Source organism: Diadema setosum, chromosome 2, assembly GCF_964275005.1.
Source record: "Diadema setosum chromosome 2, eeDiaSeto1, whole genome shotgun sequence".
NCBI classification, from domain to species: Eukaryota; Metazoa; Echinodermata; class Echinoidea; order Diadematoida; family Diadematidae; genus Diadema; species Diadema setosum.
This window is the reverse complement of record NC_092686.1, coordinates 43763490-43784236: the sequence shown is the minus strand read 5'-3', so window position 1 is coordinate 43784236 and position 20747 is coordinate 43763490. Positions and strand designations below refer to the sequence as shown.

Sequence of the window (20747 nt, the reverse complement as noted above, 5' to 3'; positions counted from 1 at the left end):
ATACTAGTACATTCGCCTTATTTCTGCAGTGGTTTTATGGTCTTACGGCTTGCATGTTTTAAAGTCCTGTCTAACATTCTCACCAACCATCCATCTAAACATAGCAGCACTTGTCATTAATGGGCATGATATCACTCAGTGCTTGAGAGGGAACAAAAAAACAAACAAACAAGAACGGAGAAATAACGGAATAACTGACTCTCTATGAACGGCGGAATGCATATAACTTTGTAGAAATACAAAAGACGGGTCTGCCTTACTATTCATAACTATCTTTGATATACCTTCCTGTATTTACGGGTATCCATTTATAAAGCGGCACTAACCGGTGATTTGGCCTATCGGAAATCAGCTGTTGTATCAGCTCGATTTATGGGCATTTTGGCAGCGCATTGTCACTGCGGAGCAAGCATTTTATGCAGAATTAAATTTCCAATTTCCATTCAGGCAAAAGATTCTCTACTTTCATGATGAGCGTCGCTGATAACCAGTTGCGCTTCCGTTTTTTAATGCGCTGCCAATCATTTTCTATGATTTTTGGTCGGTCAGAGAATACCCAGTAATGACACAGTGCGTTTTTCATACCTTTGACAGACCATTTTAAAACTTGCAAGTTTTGAGACTGGAGCCGCTTCAGAAATGGATGATATTTCTCACACTGTGACAATATTTCTCACACTGTGACAACAACAACAACAAAACCAACAGAACTCCATATCAATACCCTTGGCTCTGTTCGATATGAATGTAACGACGACAGGGAGGTAATAGAGAGCTGAGCTGCTGTCATTGCAAACTGAGAACATGAAATGTTTATATGATAAATTGATTAAAGGGAGAAATTTTGGAATTTCTGTGCATGCTCAACTATTTCGCTGTTATTCTTGATAATCGTCTTTTCGATAGCGAGGATTGTGACAAAGCGATGTATCGATGAGATATGGTAAAGCAGATCGATGCTTGCGTGTGAACGAAAGCCCCTGATGTGGGGAATTGTGATCTATTGAAGTATTACAGATGTCCATTACTGGTTGCTTTTTATGTGACCTCGTCCATGCTTCATGCGTGTCCCAAGAAAACAATACGCACTACAGCCAATCAAGTATTCGCTGATAAAAATCACAAGCCAGAAATTGTTCATGACACAAAATGTTGTCAGAGCCAGGCACAAACTGTTCTATGCGAGTATCTCGCTGCGGCTCACTTCTCTGAACCTCCTTGTCAAGAAAGACCCCGTTATCCTGGTATCTCTATCCGACGATAAATGATGGTGACAGTTCACAAACTTTTTCAAACTATTTTGGATGGCGGCAAATATTCTCTTCATGGTACAATTGTATACTTTACGTATACATTTCAGAGGCGGATCCAGGAATTTCGTAAAGAGGGGGCGTGTTTACAAAAATAAAGGGAGGGCGCACGCACCCCTCCCCCATTTTTTTCTTTTTATTTCTTTTGTTTCAAGAAAAAATAAAGGGGGGGGCGTGCGCCGTTTGTGGTCCTCCCTGGATCCGCCCCTGCATTTTCACTGTCTCTGTGGCTGGATCAGGGAAGCATATTGTGTACGCTTGCGACGTCACGTATCTCATCTTCTGACCAAATTCAGTTCAATCATTTCCATCGAACAAAAGGCGATACATAATGCGAGGATTAAAAATTCGATCACTCAAAGCAAAATTTTCACGATATCGGAGCTCTTTAGACTGTAGAGTGAAACTTCAGATCGAAAAGAATGATTCTTGCCACTATCTGAATTCTTGCCATTATCTGAAAACCCAGCACCAGCCTTGTTTGCAACAATGACAATGTCTTGAAATCAGCATACCACAAACTATCGTCTGTCAGAGATAACAGATAACCATGTTTAGCTATCAGTGTGGAAACAGTATTATCTTGAAAATACGGAAATTAGATAAACTGCTTTTACATGAACAACAATGAATCAAGTGTTCTACGTGACATTCGGTTTGATAAAGATAGACAAAAGAGCAGTTTCAAAATCTACGCCAAGCAATAGGAGTTGAGTGTCAACTCGCTCTGTTAATATTGTAGGGAGCCAATGAGGAATTATGAATTGCAAATGAATGTCATATACACCACTCGAATGTAACATGCAATTTGTATTTGAGTTAGTGACAATTATGTGATGACATGATTGAATGTCAGGCTTCTTTCCCTTCTAACCTCTTTCACTAAGCACCAAGCAAACGATAAAGCTATTGTGCTTGAATATTGAAGATCATGTAAGTGTTAAAATGAAAACGCGATCGATGCAACCGTAATGGATCAGGCATCACTATTCCCGGTAAGAACTTGCCTTTGTACGATCCTAGGGACTATGACAAATGGTGCTAGAGGGATGTAGAGCTATAGTAGACAAAATAAGATAGCGTGAAAAAACGAGAAGAACATTATAGCATATTTACACGTAGCTATCTATCTTAGACAAAATGTCTGTTTACAATAACGTCTTTGTTGTGACAAAAGACTGCATTTGAACCAAAGTTCGTGGAAGAAAAAAAAACGACAACAAAATGTCTGTTTACAATAACATCTTTGTTGTGACAAACGACTGCATTTGAACCAAAGTTCGTGAAAAAAAAAATGACAACAAAAGCACAAAGGGAGGGGCAAGATCACATTATATATGAAAGTCTGATCATATATGATCTACTGTATGGAAAGAATTCTGCCTTTGAATTAAAGCAGAGTGATTAAGTTTTTGGGGGATTTTTTTGTTTTTTTTGGGGGGGTGTTTGTAAAGACTTATGATTTTGGGAATTCATGTGCAAACACTTGTGTGACGTAGCTAAGTGTGTATTTTTCTTCCTCTAGATTACCCATTTACCTATACAAAACTAGCTCTGACGCAGGCAGCAGCCACTCGAGGTGAACGCTATGTGTTGGAATTCACTCTTAGTAATGATGACAGTATATGCATTCTTTATTTAATTATTGTACTTTTTATCTTTCAGATTAGCTGAGATCATTGTAACTATGTTCATTTGGATCTTATGACAGCTAAACTTACAGTAGATAGTGTCGCATTGCTTTTGCTGTGTCATTCGTTCCTTTTCTATATTTCGATTTTTTCCCTTCTCGCACAAAAGTATGCTCTTTCTAATGTTAAGATAAACATTACTGTTGTTATCATCTGTAAATGCAAAATGTGTCACGTGGTATCCATAGCTTCCATATGTGTACAATGTGTGTACCTTGCGTTTCTGTCCATTACTGCCTTACTGCATTTTAGTGACGAATTTAAACGGGTTTTGTAACTGGTTTCATCTTACTAAGCTGTTTGATCATTGTTAAAAAAAAATTAAAAAAAAGGAGAGAGAAAAGCGTCGAATACAGCCTTCCTTTCGTAATACCAGTATGGTTCTAAAAATGTTCTGTTCACGCAGATTATTTTTTTCAAGCGTAACTCTCTTGTGGCAAAAAGATAAGTACAATACAACCAAAGACTACAGACGTCTTTACGGTTGCCAACGGATGTGTCCATGTCGTATGGAGAATGATATCGACCATACTAGACGCAGTATCTACCCCGCAATCATTTCAGAACGGCAAACACGGACAGTGTTGAAGTGTTTCGATCGGGAAAGTGAGATTTCCAGAAAATCGTTTCAGAAAATAGTTTGTATGGGTCGATGTATTTTGGGTATGTTACAAAATTATATTTAGCGGTCATCAAATCAACGTCTAGTAGTATTTCAACCTTAAACTTATGATCAATTCAGATTTTGACATGAGATAGCTTGTTCTTTTTTTTTTTTGTATTCTGAATATGTGTGCCTCCTATCATTCAACGTTGTACTGTCGATGTCAGCGTCTTCACTAGTCTTTGTTTTGTATGCAGAGTTCGTAGTGCTATTTTCTCCTGCGCATCATGCACGAAATCCTGGCATTCCAACCACATTATGAATCATCTTTATGGGTACTGACAAAGGAATCGCAAACTAGACTGCAGTGCATTTTATTTCGTGTATATCGTTTAACCCTAACACTGATCTTTTCTTAAAAATGATGAATGCACTCATGATTATGCTAATGCAGCATCAGTAACAGAGAATTATTTTAGGAGGCAATATAAACAATAATGTGGCTCGCAGAGCATCAATCGCCTTGCATGTCAATTTTGTATGTGTAGCTTGTAATGTTGTTGTTGTCGATTTGACCAACCGTGTGAACGTACAAAATGTATCGAGGCGACTTGTATAACCAAATTTCAGGAACTTAAGATATCTCACGTTGAAGCTCGGTGTCAGTTTACGATTCCTTTGTCATTATCGTTTGCAACCTATGAAATTATTTGTGGTCAAAGTGCTAACATGAAACTTCTTATCTCTGTCCTACCCTTTGTGGCAACCTTTGTTGCAAACAAAGTTTTGCGTGGTAGAGGGTCTGGCCACTTCACTGATGGACGAGTTTCCCAAGTCTGGATTCCGTCAGCACCGAGCCAAGTTTCTCGCCATCTTCTGCCTGGCCGATTTCCTGCTTGGTCTGCTCTGCGTCACCGAGGTAAAGACTTCTCAAACTCTTTCTCATTCATTGTATGAAAGCACCAACCAATCATTGTGTTTATTACTGTTACATTTTTGAAGTCATAACATCATATTTGCAGCCATTATGAATTGGTTGTATTAGTGCTATCATTTTACACAATGATTAATCTTACTCTCACCACATCCCACACACAGGGAGGCATGTACTTCTTCCAGCTGATGGATCTGTACGGGGCCAGCGGGATTCCCCTACTCTGGGTCGCCTTTTGGGAGTGCGTGTCCGTCTCCTATGGCTACGGCATCAAGAAGTTCTACAGGAGAATCACTGAAAGTATTGGATTTACACCCGGCTGGTACTGGCCGCTCTCCTGGGCCGCGCTCACTCCTGCTATCAGCATGGCAAGTTGTTGCGCTTGTTGGTTCCTCTCACAGCCATTCTAACAATTACTTTTCACCTGTATGTGTGTGTCCTTTAATGTTGGTTGTTTTCAACGTCATTCTCTTGTCCGTAAAGGCATGTTTGGCGCGTTGTATTGTTGTTCCCGTAGTTTATCGTTCATTGATACAAATTCGCATCAATCGGGTTAATAAACGGAATGAGAGCACACCTTTAGGCAACATGTGTATACTTTGTTGTATTTCTAAAACTTGATAGATTGTACAAATCACAACACACCCGTTTTAGAAGGGGAGGGAGCAAACATACACTAAACACATTGGGATGTACAAAACTTGATCTTTGTAACGCTTCTCTATCTGGTAAATGTTGTCTTTTGATTAAACATTACATCGAAATCATACTTCCAATACAAACAGCAAGCGATCATACCAGCTGACAGCAGATAATAGCCTGGGAATATAGTCCAGTGCATAGCGGCCACCTGTATTAAATGACCGAGTCTCCATAACGGCCGCGTGAGTTTCCGCCACTGCGAAAACGTATGCAAAAATTGCCATACATAACAGACATTTAATGCGGCCAGTGGCCAACAATCGTACTTCCTTTATCAGTTTCTGACTTGACATAGCAGTCGGGACATTTCGTTGCCAGCATAATGCACACAATAAAACTACTTATACGGAAATCGGGCCAACAAAAGCGTCTAAAGGGACCATGCACGCTTTGCAATAGGAACACTCTTCAGAAAGCTTCATGAAATGTTAACGTTAAATGTTACCGTTACATTTTGGCAGACATTAGAAATCTGCTGTTGTGAATTGATACAGGTATAGTGGAAACGACATCTAGTGAAATTTACATACTTGCACTTGTACACAATGTAGTTTAAAGCGCCTGTGCACAACATACTAACGGTTTTTTAGTGAGTCTGTTTGTTTTGACTCTGCAAGCAAAGGTCATCTCTCTACAAAGACCACTGTGCGGGTTTCCTCCAGCGGTCTTTCTGTGCACATCTGACTATCATTATTTGATTCCACATCAAATACAGACCCCAATTCATTACAGATCGATATATGCTAGCTGCCGTGTATACCCCTGACCATCACTCCCTCCTTCCCTTCTCCCGTTACAGGGCATCTTTCTGTTCAGCTTGATCGACTACCAGTCGGCCAAGTATGGCGAGGACTATTACTACCCCATCTGGGGTGAGATTATGGGTTGGATGATGGCCATCTGTTCCATGCAATGGATCCCAATCTACGCCATTTATCTCCTCCTCACCACGCCCGGTTCCTTCAAGGAGGTAAGCAGCACAGACCATACACGTTTTAACAGGGCAAAAAGTAGTGCATTTGGTTCTGGATTCATTCTTTCACCTTTAAACCATGAATGCATGTCCTCCAAACGTAGAGTGGTTTCGGGTCATCCCAGTTTTCACCAAGTGCTCCAACCTACCATGCACTGATACCATCATTCCACTACCTAGTTTTGTGAACTGATCAGGCATCTTGGAATCGTCATCTCAAGAGTGTTGTTGATAGTTATAACAGTAAATGGCGGATAGTGATGACACTGCACCGTAAGCCCTCCTCACAGTGCGCGACTTTTGACTAGCCATAACTCGCGACGCCTTTCAACGCAACACTGAGCGATATCACGCGCTTTCGCTCTCCATTGCATGATGCTCAAGAGTCGCTGGCTGTTGTATCGCAGATCTCCTCGCACTGTGCGCCATCTGGCAATCTTCTTCGATGCGACATCGTATCGCAAGAAATCGCTCAGTGTTAGGCGGGCTTTAGACGCAGTCGTTAGATCAGATTAAGGGCATGAGCAATTGACTTTCTAGGTCATGAAAGATATAAATTTCGAAGAACTTATTTGGTTTCAAAGAATGAAATGAAATGGTGATTTTGATTTATATGATTTATTTTGCATTATAACAGCGATGTTCCATCATCACAACACCGCGTATCACCCCACCCGACCCCGATGACGACAACCACACGCTATCCGTGGAGGGTAACGGCAGCGACGGTTCCGACTCCATCAAAAACAACACCTCAATGCCACCAAACTACGACACCGCCGTGGGCGAGACAGACCTGGAGAAAGATGGCAAGGCGAGCTTTGACGTCCAAAGTGAGTACGTCAACCTGGGATTTAAGAAGTGAGGAGGCTGCCGGTAATCGAAACCTAGCTAAAGCAGCAGCGCACTTCTAGCTGTGACTTGAACATTTCCCACGCTCTGATCACCATCCTTAGACCGAATCATATCGAGTGCTATTATCGTCGTCTTCGTTGGCGGCAGCGGGCAGCAGCAGCGGTGGCAGCAGCAGCGGTGGCAGCAGTATAACGCCGCCGCCTAGCGATGGCCAAGGCTGGGAGGACCCGAGGGAGGGAAGCTTGAGATGTTCTGGCGCCAGTGTCCGTAGCAAGCTTTCTGGCTCCGATGTGGAACTACAGGGTGCTGTGGACTGATTTATACCCTGCTTGCTACTCCCTTCTCGGTCCGTGTAACCACCACGCCGCCGGCGGCTTTCCAACGGGATCTATGGGGCAAGGATCACTGATTGAAACCTCTTCATAGATTACCATTACTAGGAGTATCATTCGTCAGCAAAACGTATTGTAACTTCCGTGACGAGTCTTGTATGGAAAATTACATCAGTATTTAAGACAAGGGAGCATTTAATACAAATTCTAACGGTGCTTACCACTCTTCACTGGTAAAACCAAAAAGACATGGCATCATTGTTAATTGATGACTTGCGATTGCGCGAAGCATGACTTCGACGATCGCGTGACGCTGCTCGTGAAATCGTTACCATCAGTTTTCCTCGTGACAGTGCACGAAGGTGGATGCTGCTTCCGTCTGAGCGTCGAGATCAGTCTTAAAACACAATCTTCTTCCGATCATATCAGTGACGGGCTAGGCCGTGAAAATATACAAAAAAACCAAAACGCTTCATTTACGCAACGATCTAGTCGCTATAACTAGCTTCTCCCTATCAATTCCACTTTTGTTTTCTTTTCTTTAGAAAGCATCGATCAGCAAAGTTCTCTATCATTTTTTACATGAAATAATTCACAAGACAGACAAACATAGCTTTTACTCTGCCAGTTTCGTTGATCTGCGAGCAGTATCCGTATCTACAATGTAGAAACTTCGTCACAATACTCACGATCCAGAAAAAAAAAAGTAAGAAAAAAATGAATACACTGGAAAAGATTACTCAACACTACTTTAAGGAAAATGTCACAACCGGTTTGGGATAGCTCCAGCTGTGAAACTTTCAATCTGCATTTCACTTCCATTTTTCTTTCTTCAGATAATGTTTATCGGCATATCAGATGTCTTCGTCGTATTTTCTTGTTCTCTGATTTTTTTTTTTTCTTTCTAAAATGGCCTTCGCACAAAGTATGTCCGAAGCAATATTGTCCAATCCCTTCTGCCTTAATTCTCAGTTGATGTTCATCGAAAAGACAGATGCTGTATTGAATTTACTCGTCACAAGTGCTGCTATTCCAGGAAGATGATTTACAAATTCCCTGCCACAGGAGCACCCTCCACCCATTCAATCTCAGGAAAAATCGTTTTTACATTGTTAGATCGGGAATCATCGAGAACATTTATTGAAATGTGTTCTATGTTACTTTGTAGACAAGCCGCGTATTTTTTGTTTTTCTTGAGCATGTATTAATATGTAAAGTAAGTCAACAAGAGATCTTTATTTGTTATCCGTGTATATTATATCTTGTAGATATTGTAAAAACATAATAATACTCATGCAAAAATTGTGTATGTCGGCGCTGCTTCACTCATTACACATTGTATGACGCATTATGCATATTATCTGCGCTTACCCTTTCCTGTTGAAGCGACTATTTTTCATGACTGAAAACATTCAAATGAACATATATAAGGATAGTAACCTGTCTTAGATGCTTTGGGCAAATGTATGGTGAAGATATTTGATATCACTTTCATTCAGTGACATTTTTTATGACTCTCAAAATGTCCTCGACTTGAGCAGTGGGAAATGACAGTATTCTTTGGATTGTTTCCAAAATTTTTTGATTGCTTAGGCGGTCTTCTTGTCACCTTAAGATACAATTTTTGTTAATCAAGTAAAATGTGCCTTTTTGACCGTGAACTGAGCACGGTAGTAAATCAAACATCGAGTATTTGGGTCGACATGTGACTTTTGACGGCCAGAGTTGGAGCTTTAAAAATTTAGAGCTAGTGCGGTCAAATAATAAAGACAAGATTTTTTTTTTTTAATCATCTTATATTAGATCCTTTCGTTCTAATATGAGCTGAATCAAACTCTGTCAAACATTTTCATTGTGAGAAATATTTTGAGCTGCCAACGCCACGCATGTACCATCTTTCCTACTGCCTGCTTGTAATGTCTGATCATTAGACTCAAAGAAATTGATCTCCTTTGAAGAAGCATTGCCAATGAACGTGCTTATTCAACATGACTTTACATATCATTCCAGTAAGATTATGTAATCCAATCGATTCTTAGATATTAATAAGTATAATCAAGTGGTAACGATTGAGGCAAGCTCAACGCGCTTCAAACTTAAGCCTGCCGCACACAATACAACTCACGACTGACAGACTTTGGATCTGAAATAAATAAGCGTGTTTCATCTGGAGCTATGGTGATATATTTCGGATCCAAAGTCTGTCAGTTGTATAGTCGTAAGTAGAAGTGTGCGACGGGCTTAAGCGACGGAAAGTTTAAAACTTTTTAAATGTTTTCGTATTGATAAAATATGGAAGAAATCAGTAACATATTCGGTTTAGGATTCATGATAATGCGCAGAAACATTATGAAAATGTTCCCGATTTGTGTTGACTGTGTAGTTGTATGTGGCCGACTTTTTGCCTTGCTAGTATTATAAGGCTGAGCTTAGGTAATTGTTGTTTTGTTTATCAGTGAACTGCCTTCAAGAAACACATCGCAAGTTAGATGATATCATGTGCTGCACCTTTAGCACTCTGGTTGACCTTCAAGCCGCGAAATAAATTGTCCCCCTTGTTCGTCCGATACTAGAGTTCCACACTACGGTCCACAGATTTCCTTTCCTTAAAGGAGAGTTCCAAACCAGTGAAAAGTTAGTCTGAACTGAAAGAGTAAAATTTTATCAAGCATAACAGTGACAATTTTTGATCAAAACCTGATAACAATTAGGAAAGTTATGAAATAATGAAGACTTGCTAATTCTTGCAGACTATGCAAATAAAGGAGCTGATGTCATCACCTCACTATTTTCTGTTGGTTGTGAAAAAAAAAAATATGACAGTTCAATTTATCTAGTATAAAAGTGTATAACATAACGTTATTCCTGGCTGATTAACTTCAAAATAGTGATCAGTCAGATATATCAGGATTTGAGACTGGGGCATAATTGCGTTTGAAAAAAAAAATGTAAAAACGGAAATTTCAAAATGAAAACAAAAACAAAAGGGAAATTTCAAGAATCTGTCAAGATTCTTTCTAGAAAACTACTTGTATGTGGCAAGTTGTGTCATCATCAACTCCCTCATTTGCATATTCATATCGACTGTCCAACAACTATGTTGTGACAGTTATCGAAGCTTTAATTTCAGAACTTTTTAATTCTCATCCGATTCTGATCAAACCTTCACTGTTGTGCTTGTAAAATTTTTACTTTCTTTTCAGACTAACTTAACTGGTCTGAACTATCTCGAAGAGGAATGGCATTGTGCCATTTAACTTTGTATAATTAATGTCCAGGGCCCTGTTTTATGAAGAGTCAAAATTGATTATAAAGTTGATTTCAATTGTCTATGGCAACCTGTGTGGTAAGGAAATTTAAAATCGATTTCATCTTTTGATAAAACGGGGCCCTGATCATTACCGAGTTGTTTAATCGGACTGGAGGGACATTTCCCACGTATGATACACTGTGGAAGTGCAGTTCATTTAAAACGTGTCGGTTGATAAGCCCATGACATTATCGGTATAGGCTGCTGCTGTATGTACTGAACTGTGCACAAACAACTGCAGTGTCCTTCGTTTTGTACTGTGTTTAAACTATTATGTTAACGTCGAAGTACATTGTAGAAAGGAGAATTTTGTTTTTGTTGTACAGGTCTTCATTTTTCACGTCGTGAAGCCCTCGCTTCTTGCGACTCAAAAAGAAACTTGAGGCTGCATGAAGTTTGGACGAGATTAAAGAAAAAAACAAACAAACGGAAAAGAAAACATTTTGATACGTCCTGCCATACTGTACATGTATTTGTGGCTTGAGATGATATTCTCGAAAGTGGACTAAAGTTACCCCGAATAAAGGCGTGAGTCGGTGCAGTCGATCATGTAATGTCCATTCCTTTTTCCACGTGTAACAATTTTTTTTCGTTCAATGTATCTTACTTTCTAGAAACACTTCCATTTAAAAAGAAAATAAATAAATACAACCATTAAAAAAGAGCTTCTCGTCGGTATGCCCGTGAGATGTAAAGAAGACCGTAAGACATAAAACTGGGTTCAATTATTAGTCCACTTTCGAGATTGGGGCTAAACTTAATAATTCAAACGTGTCTCTCAAGTTTTGTTTTGTTTGTTTTTTTCCGCTACAAGTCTCCAATGCGATACTGACAAAAGACAATTTCGATAAAATATTTTCAATGTCAGTATGTTACCAGTTTGAAAACACAATGCAATGTATGTAAACATGTACGATATCTGCGTGAGATATATTTTGATGTGTAAATCAAACATGCGAGATATATCTATAGTCATGTATATCTATTAAGTCACCTGCAGCTTACTGGGCGAGGATAGTCTCATTTCAGCCGTGTTGACAACATGGCCCTTATTTGCTAGGCAGTTTGTTTTGTTCAAAATCATCATGCTGCTACCCATTTCGATAGGGTTCATTAAAAAAAAAATAATAATAAAGAAGCATTTTTGTTTTTACATGAAGCAACAGTGGCTAGCATTCGGATTTCATTATAATAAAGCAGCTGTGCATGATAATCCATTGTTGCTGGTACCACCAAATTATACTTTCCATGAACATGTTAATACTATAATATCCGAACCAGACTTTCTGCCTATAACTCTGTTAAGAAAAACAAACTTCCTTTCTGGTAGAGATCACCTATCAATTGGGCACTATTTTCTGTATGTTTGATTTTATCATTCTTTTTCTCTATCTTCATTCTCCTTTCCCCATCTCTTTTTACTTCCTCCGTTTTATGTCTGTGTATGACATAATTCTGTTTCTTTGACTCTGTCCATGAAACATTTAATTGAATACATGTATGCTGTCATTTTGATTCTCATTGAACAAATTCTTAAAAGATTTTTTTTTCTTCATAAATAACTGTGCATATGGTAAGGGATGCAATAAAACATTTTCTTCCATTTAACACATACTAGAGCGCCTGCGTGGTTTGTTCCTGACCATGAACTTGTTAACTGCACATCTCCTTTCTTCCATTAAACAGGATATGTGTGTTTGCGTGTGTGAGATAGAATGAGAGAGACAGACGGACGAACTGAACGTTGGCACCATTCAAACATTCAAATATTTTTTTTTTTTTTGCTTTTTTACACGGACAAGCAATGTATGTATATATATATATATAAATATATATATATATATATATATATATATATACATACATATATACATATATATATATATATACATACATATATACATACAGCGTATATATACACATATATATATATACATATATACATACAGCGTATATATATATATATATTTATATATATATATATATATATATATATCTACAGTATATACATTCAGCAAAAAAGAAAGCAAACGTTTTTTCAAGTTAATATTCATCATAGAATATTCTGCTAAATATTAATGTTTTATATACCATGTTAATAATTTAATTGGCTATCAACCTGGTAGGTGAATAAAAAGGGAAACATCAGGTATGAGTGAACCCATTCATTTTTCTCTTCCAGGGCACAAAAGTAAAAATTGCAAAAGTAAACAAGTTGTCAATCGTGCAGAAGTGCTCTTGCATAATAACAATGAGAACAAAAGACAAATGTAACACAATACGAAAACAAATTAATTTGAAAAAAAAAAAACAACTAATGATCTCTACAATTTCTTTGTATCCACAGGCTAAGAATAATGCAAAAAAATGAAGAATCTTCTGTCAAATCCGAATTCAAATGACAATAGAGAAGAATCCACATCAACAAAAATGGTTGAAATTTGAAATGAATTTGAATTGTTCAATTCCTAAATTAAAAGAATGAAATAAAGAAACAAGGAAACGTAGAAATCACACGGTGCGTAATATATGTCCCCGCCGGAAGTAGCATTTAGTAGCAAAATGTACAATATAGGTAAAAAGATCAAGGTCAAAGGTCAAAGAAGTCAAAGGTCAAAATTCTATGTAGAAGATTTGAAGCCCTCACCTAGTGCCATTACATAAAGCAAACGGAATCGAAATCGGGTTAGAAATAGCGAAGGAGTAGCATTTTGTAGCCAATGTACAATATAGGTAAAAAAATCAAGGTCAAAGGTCAAAGAAGTCAAAGGTCAAAATTCTGTGTAGCAGTTTTGAAGCCCTCATCTAGTGCCATCACATAAAGGAAACGCAATCGAAATCGGGTTAGAAATGGCGAAGGAGTAGCATTTGGTAGCAAAATGTACAATACAGGTCAAAAATCAAGGTCAAAGAAGTCAAAGGTCAAAATTCTGTGTAGAAGTTTTGAAGCCCTCACCTAGTGCCATCACTTAAAGCAAACGGAATTGAAATTGGGTTACAAATGGCGAAGGAGTAGCATTTTGTAGCAAAATGTACAATATAGGTCAAAAATCAAGGTCAAAAGTCAAAGAAGTCAAAGGTCAAAATTCTGTGTAGAAGTTTTGAAGCCCTCACCTAGCGTCATCACATAAAGCAAACGGAATCAAAATCGGGTTAGAAATGGCGAAGGAGTAGCATTTTGTAGGCAATGTGCAATATAGGTCAAAAATCAAGGTCAAAGGTCAAAGAAGTCAAAGGTCAAAATTCTGTGTAGAAGTTTTGAAGCCCTCACCTAGTGCCATCATATAAAGCAAACGGAATCAAAATCGGGTTAGAAATCAGTGGCGAAGGAGTAGCATTTTGAAGCAAAATGTACAATATAGGTCAAAGGTCAAGGTCAAAGGTCACAACTGAAATTCTGTATAGAAGTTTCAAAGCTCCCATGTAGTGCTATCATATAAAGCAAACAGAATCAAAATCGGGTTAGAAATGGCGAAGGAGTAGCATTTTGAACATTTTGATCACACACGGACGCACGGACAGACGGACAGACGGACACACGGACACACGGACACACGGACACACACACGTACGGAGCCCGTTTCATAGTCCCCTGCTCGAACTCGTTCGGCGGGGACAATTATGCCCAATTTATCAGCTTTGCTGCTTAGTCATTATGTCATTTAAAGGTTGAGTTGACAGAAAATTCTTATTTTCCCACATTAGCTTCCCTCTTTGCATTTGAGGATATAAAGAGATTCAAGGGAACAAGACTTCATTTTTGCTATTCCATGCATGTCTCTGGTTGTGCTAAATTGGTCTTTGGTGATTATTGCTATCTTCAAGCGCATTTGTAAATGAATAACAAATGTAATTTTCTGCAATTTTTACTTTTGTGCCTTGGAGGATAAAAACGTGTTCACTCGTGCATAAAATGTCCCTTTGTATTAACCTACCTCTGTGATAGCCAATTAAATTAGCTTTAATATGGTATATAAATACACTGATCTTTATCAAAACCTTCTATGAGAAATATGAATTTGAAAAAAAAAAGTTTACTTCTTTTTTTTTTTTTTTTTTTTTGCCGAGTGTATAATATCGCTCACACACAGAACTAGTCACAATTACATTCCACATGTACACAAACATTTACGCCTTTATTAGATTAGAGCATGCAACACATTGGTTTACTCCTACTAAATCTAATGCCACTGGTAAATAACACAGCACAGTGAAAAATCACTCTGCCGATCAGAGACGCCAACCGATACCATTTTATAGTACTAGTATTTAGTATGACAAACAGAGTGAAAAACGATAATTACGTGTAGTATGATATTGCCTCTTGAAAGTACAACTTTTCATCATTTTGAATTAAAAAAAATATAAAGCTAACATAAGCCGTAGAAAACTGCAGGGAGCCGCTTCATCACATAAAAAGATGTACTACAACGTGTATGTACTAAACTCGTTCAACCCTACCAAAACATTGAATGACGGGCCTAAATGGGCGGGAAAATATGCGGATGATTTACAATTTTCTCATCAATGTTGATGAAGCAGCAACATTTTACTTGCTCGTTCTTACCAGGGAAACTTTTTTTTTTTTTTTTTTTTTTTAACATTTTACTGGCCCAGGGTCAAAAGGCTAGTGATGGTGTCAAGATCTCACGAAAATCTGATTTTCCTCTCAATTTTTTTTCCTAGGATATTCCATCTGTTTGTTACCCTGGCGTTTTTAAGTCAAGAAAATTGCGCCTCTGATTCTGTGCAATTACTGTATAATTCAAATCATATAAAAGCCTCTGCCGTACCCATCCCCAAACATTCTCAATACACTATCAACTTTGATCTACATTGCACATTTGGAATTGAAGCATTAATGAGTTGCTCTGTCGACGTTCTGTTTCAATGTTACTGCACGCTGCCAACACACCACCATCACCACGATACAACTCTCACCAAACACATAACTCAGTAGTTGTCAAGTGTGGCTTCTGACCCCTCCCCTTTTTTTTTCTCTCTCTCTCTTTTTGATTTGGGGGAGGGGACATCGGCAAACACTTCACACAAGATTGTAAACATTAACAGCAACGCCCCATTTTGAGCATGAACCACTTTTTTGTTATGATCAAACAATAACTTTTATTTTGATGACACAGGTTTACACTTGTACATTCTTACTGTATTTGGCATTTTACTATGATTTATACAGATCTCCAAAGGCAGCTTAAAGTGATCGCAACTCGATGGAGATTATATGAACGAATTTCTGCCCACAATGCATTTGATCATTGTTTGTTGTTGTTATTGTTGTTGTTTTTATGACAACTGGCTCACATTGTGCATCCAAATATATCAAACTTGATGAAACCCCATGGACTAAAATCAATTTCAGTATATATGTGTCCTCTGTGGAGTGAACATCACTTGCTTGTTTGGTTTTCGTTTTTTACACATCCGACAAAACAGGGGCAGCAAAGGCCCGTCCTTTAATAACATATCATACAAGCATATACAGCTTCAGATACATTCTATATACAGGCTTGAAAAAAGAAAAGAAACAAATCTAGGATTACCAGTGCCCTAAAGCCTGAAAATGCAATTCAAAGGAATAGAGTGATGTTCTCACCCTGCATCAATATGGTCGTGTACAACATTTAACTTCAAAGGTGAAGTTGAAGTTTACAGATACACTGTACATGCCGTAAAATACAATAAGGATAACAGCTTTGGAACTGTGTTTTTCACACTAAGCAAAAATCAAATTTGTACATGTATATAGGAAGAGAGCATGAATGTTCTTGATATGAATACCGAGACTATGAAACTGAAAGAAAGAATGTGATCAGAATATCATTTTTAATTGTTTTACTCTATACATAAAAAAAAGAAGATTCAGGGCAACTGAGATGCAGTATCTACATGTAGCTTTCCTCGTAGATCAAAGGCAGCTGTACCACATCAGTCTTGACATACAGTGTACATACTAGTATACAGTATTATCTTCAGGCCTTCACTGGAAATTACTTTGGCATAACAAATAGACAATGTCACCAAAAATCCTACAGTCAAACACCCTGTATGTTTGTAAGTTGTTTTGTTTTTGTTTTGTTTTTTTTTTTGTTTTTTGAACTAGAGACAAAGCAATTTGCACTTTGTTCTACAATATGTATTTATGACTAATCTCATATACTTTTTATCTTCAAAGGCAGTTTGGAATATAAAGAAATGTCAACTTAAAAGCGAATGTCAAGTTAGAGATTTACAAAATGTTGATATACACATGTGAGAATGGCTGTATTAAAAAGCCAGAGTTCAGTACATGATCTATTTTTTCTTACAAACTACATGACGAACTTGAACTAAGGAAGGTCAATCACGCACATTTTGCATGCATGTGCTGAAAGGAAAAGCAAACATGGCGTCTTCCTTGATGGTCTTATCTACTCGGAAGACCCTCTTCTGCACTGGCACTGCTATTTCCAAAGCGTCTGCCATTGTTCCTACCCAGGCACTGCCAGGTTCCATTTTACAGAAGTCACAGAAGGCCATTGCGGGTGAACTTTTTTGTTGTTTCTGTTTGTTTTGTTTTTGTTTTTGTTTTTTGTTTTTACACATGTAATGGCCTGGGCAGGGTTAACCCGTTGATGACAAGTTGATTCTGCTATAACACACATTTCTGATAGACACCTACAATTAAGCGGATGTACCCGAGTATACTTGGGGCTAGTCTTCAATGGGTTGATATTCATAGTGTCCACAGACTTGTGTCGATTACATTTCTTCTGCAATAAACGACAACTTATGGCTCTGAATGTCTCCACTCTGTTTCCTTCTCTACAATATGAGAAAATGCAAACATATATTTTCCCCTATATACAATTGTATATTCTTCTCTTATTGTACACTACAAACTGAAACTAGTAAGAATTTAAACAATGGAAAAGAAATATTTAAACACTGTACTGCAAATGCAATATTCTGTGTATTAGAGCCAGAGGGGAAAAAAGGAAAGGAAACAGACTTTTAAGAGACACAAAAAAGCAGCTAGATTTGTGTGGAGAAGTACAGGCATACCATATGACTGTCACAACCACTCAGATATTCTCAAGTCAGGTACGTGTTGTATTACATTGCACAAGCCCAAGTCTGTCCTCCAAGAGCATATCATCTATGGTAATACATGTAGCATGGTTTTTATTTCCACTGTTTATTTTTATGGTTATTCTAAATAGCCCCAATCTTTTGCATGCCAATAATGTAGCCTAGCTGGTTCTCATTACTAAGAACTAGGGCTAGACATATGATAACCGTAAATGTTTTGAGTTTGTGTTCATATAGCTTTAAATTTTGCATTCTGTTCCACTCTATCATGATGATCAGACATGTGCATGCTGCCCCTGAAATGCACAAACACAAAACCGAATGACCTAATACCAACTAATATCACAAGTTGTTTTTGGTGACAGTTTACCACACTATGTGGATTATTCATAAAGCATATTCAGAGAAATTTGAAGAAAAAAAAAATATACAAATAGTTTCCACTTATGAGGGAGGAAAAAATAAACAGCAGAAGCCAAGGTCTTATACACTGTACATATGTGTATACACTGTTTTTTGTATCTAACAGGCATGCAGACATTTCCAAATAAAACAAATGTAAATTTAAATGAATGTTGTAATGTATTACGGAGCATAACGTTCCTCGATATCTCACTGCCATGTGTAACTGACACTAGATGAACTAGCGCTGAAACTAAGCATCTCAAAGACGGTGACACAACATTTGCTCCTGCAACAAATACTCCAGTCTTATTTTCTTCGAGGCCTTTATAGGGGTTAGGATTAGGGTTGTAATAGGGCTTTAGATTTAGCTTAATGTGAGTATTAGGATTAGGGTTGGGGTCATGTTTGTGGGTAGAATTCGTCTGTTGACAATGAGAAGGGCCTTAGTTGTCTCGAACACTATGGGTTTAGTGGCAACGTAACGCCCTTATCAATTTCAACCGACGAATTTATGTTTGGCTTAGCATGCAGATATTTTATAGGAGCAATTGTTGTAGGAGCAAATGTCAACGAAACCCTCAAAGACAGCATAAAGTTCACCATGGTAACAATGTAACACTAAGGAGGGGGTGTAATCTCCAGGGAAATAGTGGCAGACACATGATAATCAATTACTCCCCCATCCCCCATCGCCACAGAGATGACACGTAATTTGCATTTAAGACATAATTTTAGACACACTTGGAGAAACATTGCTTTGTGCTTTGACATTTGTACATCAGATTTCTACAGCAAGCATCTGTCTCCAGCAAATATCTGTCTTACATCACTTTGTACCATCCGAGAAGGGCACCTCGTGATATGTGCATTGCAGTTTTCCAACTCTTCTGGATCATGCCAACACTTAAATGAAAATTCAGTGGTGCAATGCTGCAACTTTACATACACAAACACAAATAGGATAAGAAGCCCTAAACAATACAAACAAAACAGAATCAAGTATGCCACGTTAACAAATATGGGTGTCATTCATATTACATTACTGGATTGTCAATATTTGTCTCTATATAGCTTTTTCATTCAAGTCTTCCAATGACATGTGATATTTTTGGAGATTTCCTTTTGAATTCACATTGAGAATGTGCCTCTCTTTCTTGATAGCTCCATAAACATACCATCAGTTGAATGAACCCATATGTGATTGACTCAATAACACATGATTTGCTGCACTTGGTAATGATTCAAAACATAATGTTGTACATTAACATCTTATAAGAGAGATGTCAACTATGGATTCTTACCACATATATACGATGTAAATGTATACATGTACTATGTGTACTCAGTGAATGCAGAACAAACAGTGGAAAACATCAATGACAGTATTTGTGGGGAAACTGAAAACCCTTTTCACATGTCACAATATATTCTAATGTTTGATTAATTCCATTCACAGTGGGAAACATTTCAGCAGTCACAATACATGTATAATGATGATTCTTGTAGATTTCCCACATACAAGAAGTGGCACAATGGAATTATCATTGCATCACAAACTCCTTAAAATGATTGTTGAACTTTGTTCAAATTTTCATTGATGCTTTTCTCTATTTGTGATTTCTGTACTCACATTAAAGTCTACGGAAAAAATTGTCCAATAACTGTACAATAAACTTTCAACATGAACACTCTGTAGGACAGTGTAACATATCATCCCATCAGATCCTATAGACAGGTCTTCACGCTACATTTAAGATTTGAAATCTGACTTGAAAGGATTCTCCCCTGAAGCATGCATAGTACAGGTAACTAAACTTAAAATATTTTCTTGATGTCATTGGAGGCATGGCACGACACACAATGTGTCAAATCTCCCCTAAATGCAGATGCGAATCCAAACATTTCTGGCATCTTTCGGTGTAGATCCCCAAATCACCTGGCTGAAATACACCGGTATTAAATCATGGAGGCATCAATACATTTCAAATGATGTATTGAAAGCCAATCCACTCAATCAAAACAAGCCTAATGAAGAGTGAGAGACCTGAACACTGTGCTGTATTCATCATAACTTGGGCTGACAGAATAATAGGCTGCATCTCAAAACACACTATTTTAATCCACTTGATTGTAAAGTACACGTAAATAAATTAAAAGCTCTTTGATATCCATTTTATAGTCAGTCATGAAACCATAAACATTCATTTGATAAAATCACTTCATACATTGAGCATGAGAGCACTTTCCTTACAACTGAAAAAGATTATGAGCGGCACCCTCAGTCTAAAACAAACAAACAAAGAAAAGAAAAAGGGGCAGCATACAATGCCAAAAATCACGAATAATGAACTTGAATGGCACTACTCACCAAAGGAGTTTTCTAAAAGAAGAAAAAAAAAAAAAAAACAGCAATGATCCCCACTTGCCAATCAGGCAATTAGGCAAGTGACAAATACCTAATAATTGTGTCTTTACTCTTCACTTGCCCCACAAGTTTGATTGCCCCCCCCCCCCCAAAAAAAAAAAAGAGCAGGGCATGTGCTTT

General features: G+C 37.9%; 1 protein-coding gene across 1 annotated transcript in view; it reads left to right on the top strand.

Moving 5' to 3' along the window:
• LOC140246304 (sodium- and chloride-dependent GABA transporter 1-like) overlaps positions 1-7235 on the top strand; it is a 31027-nt gene extending 23792 nt beyond the window's left edge. The window contains exons 9-12 of the mRNA XM_072325771.1: positions 4390-4524; positions 4704-4907; positions 6041-6211; positions 6852-7235. Coding sequence (XP_072181872.1) covers positions 4390-4524; positions 4704-4907; positions 6041-6211; positions 6852-7079 — 738 coding nt within the window. The 3' untranslated portion in view covers positions 7080-7235. The remainder of the gene's footprint in view (positions 1-4389; positions 4525-4703; positions 4908-6040; positions 6212-6851) is intronic.
• The last annotated feature ends 13512 nt before the right edge of the window (positions 7236-20747 follow it).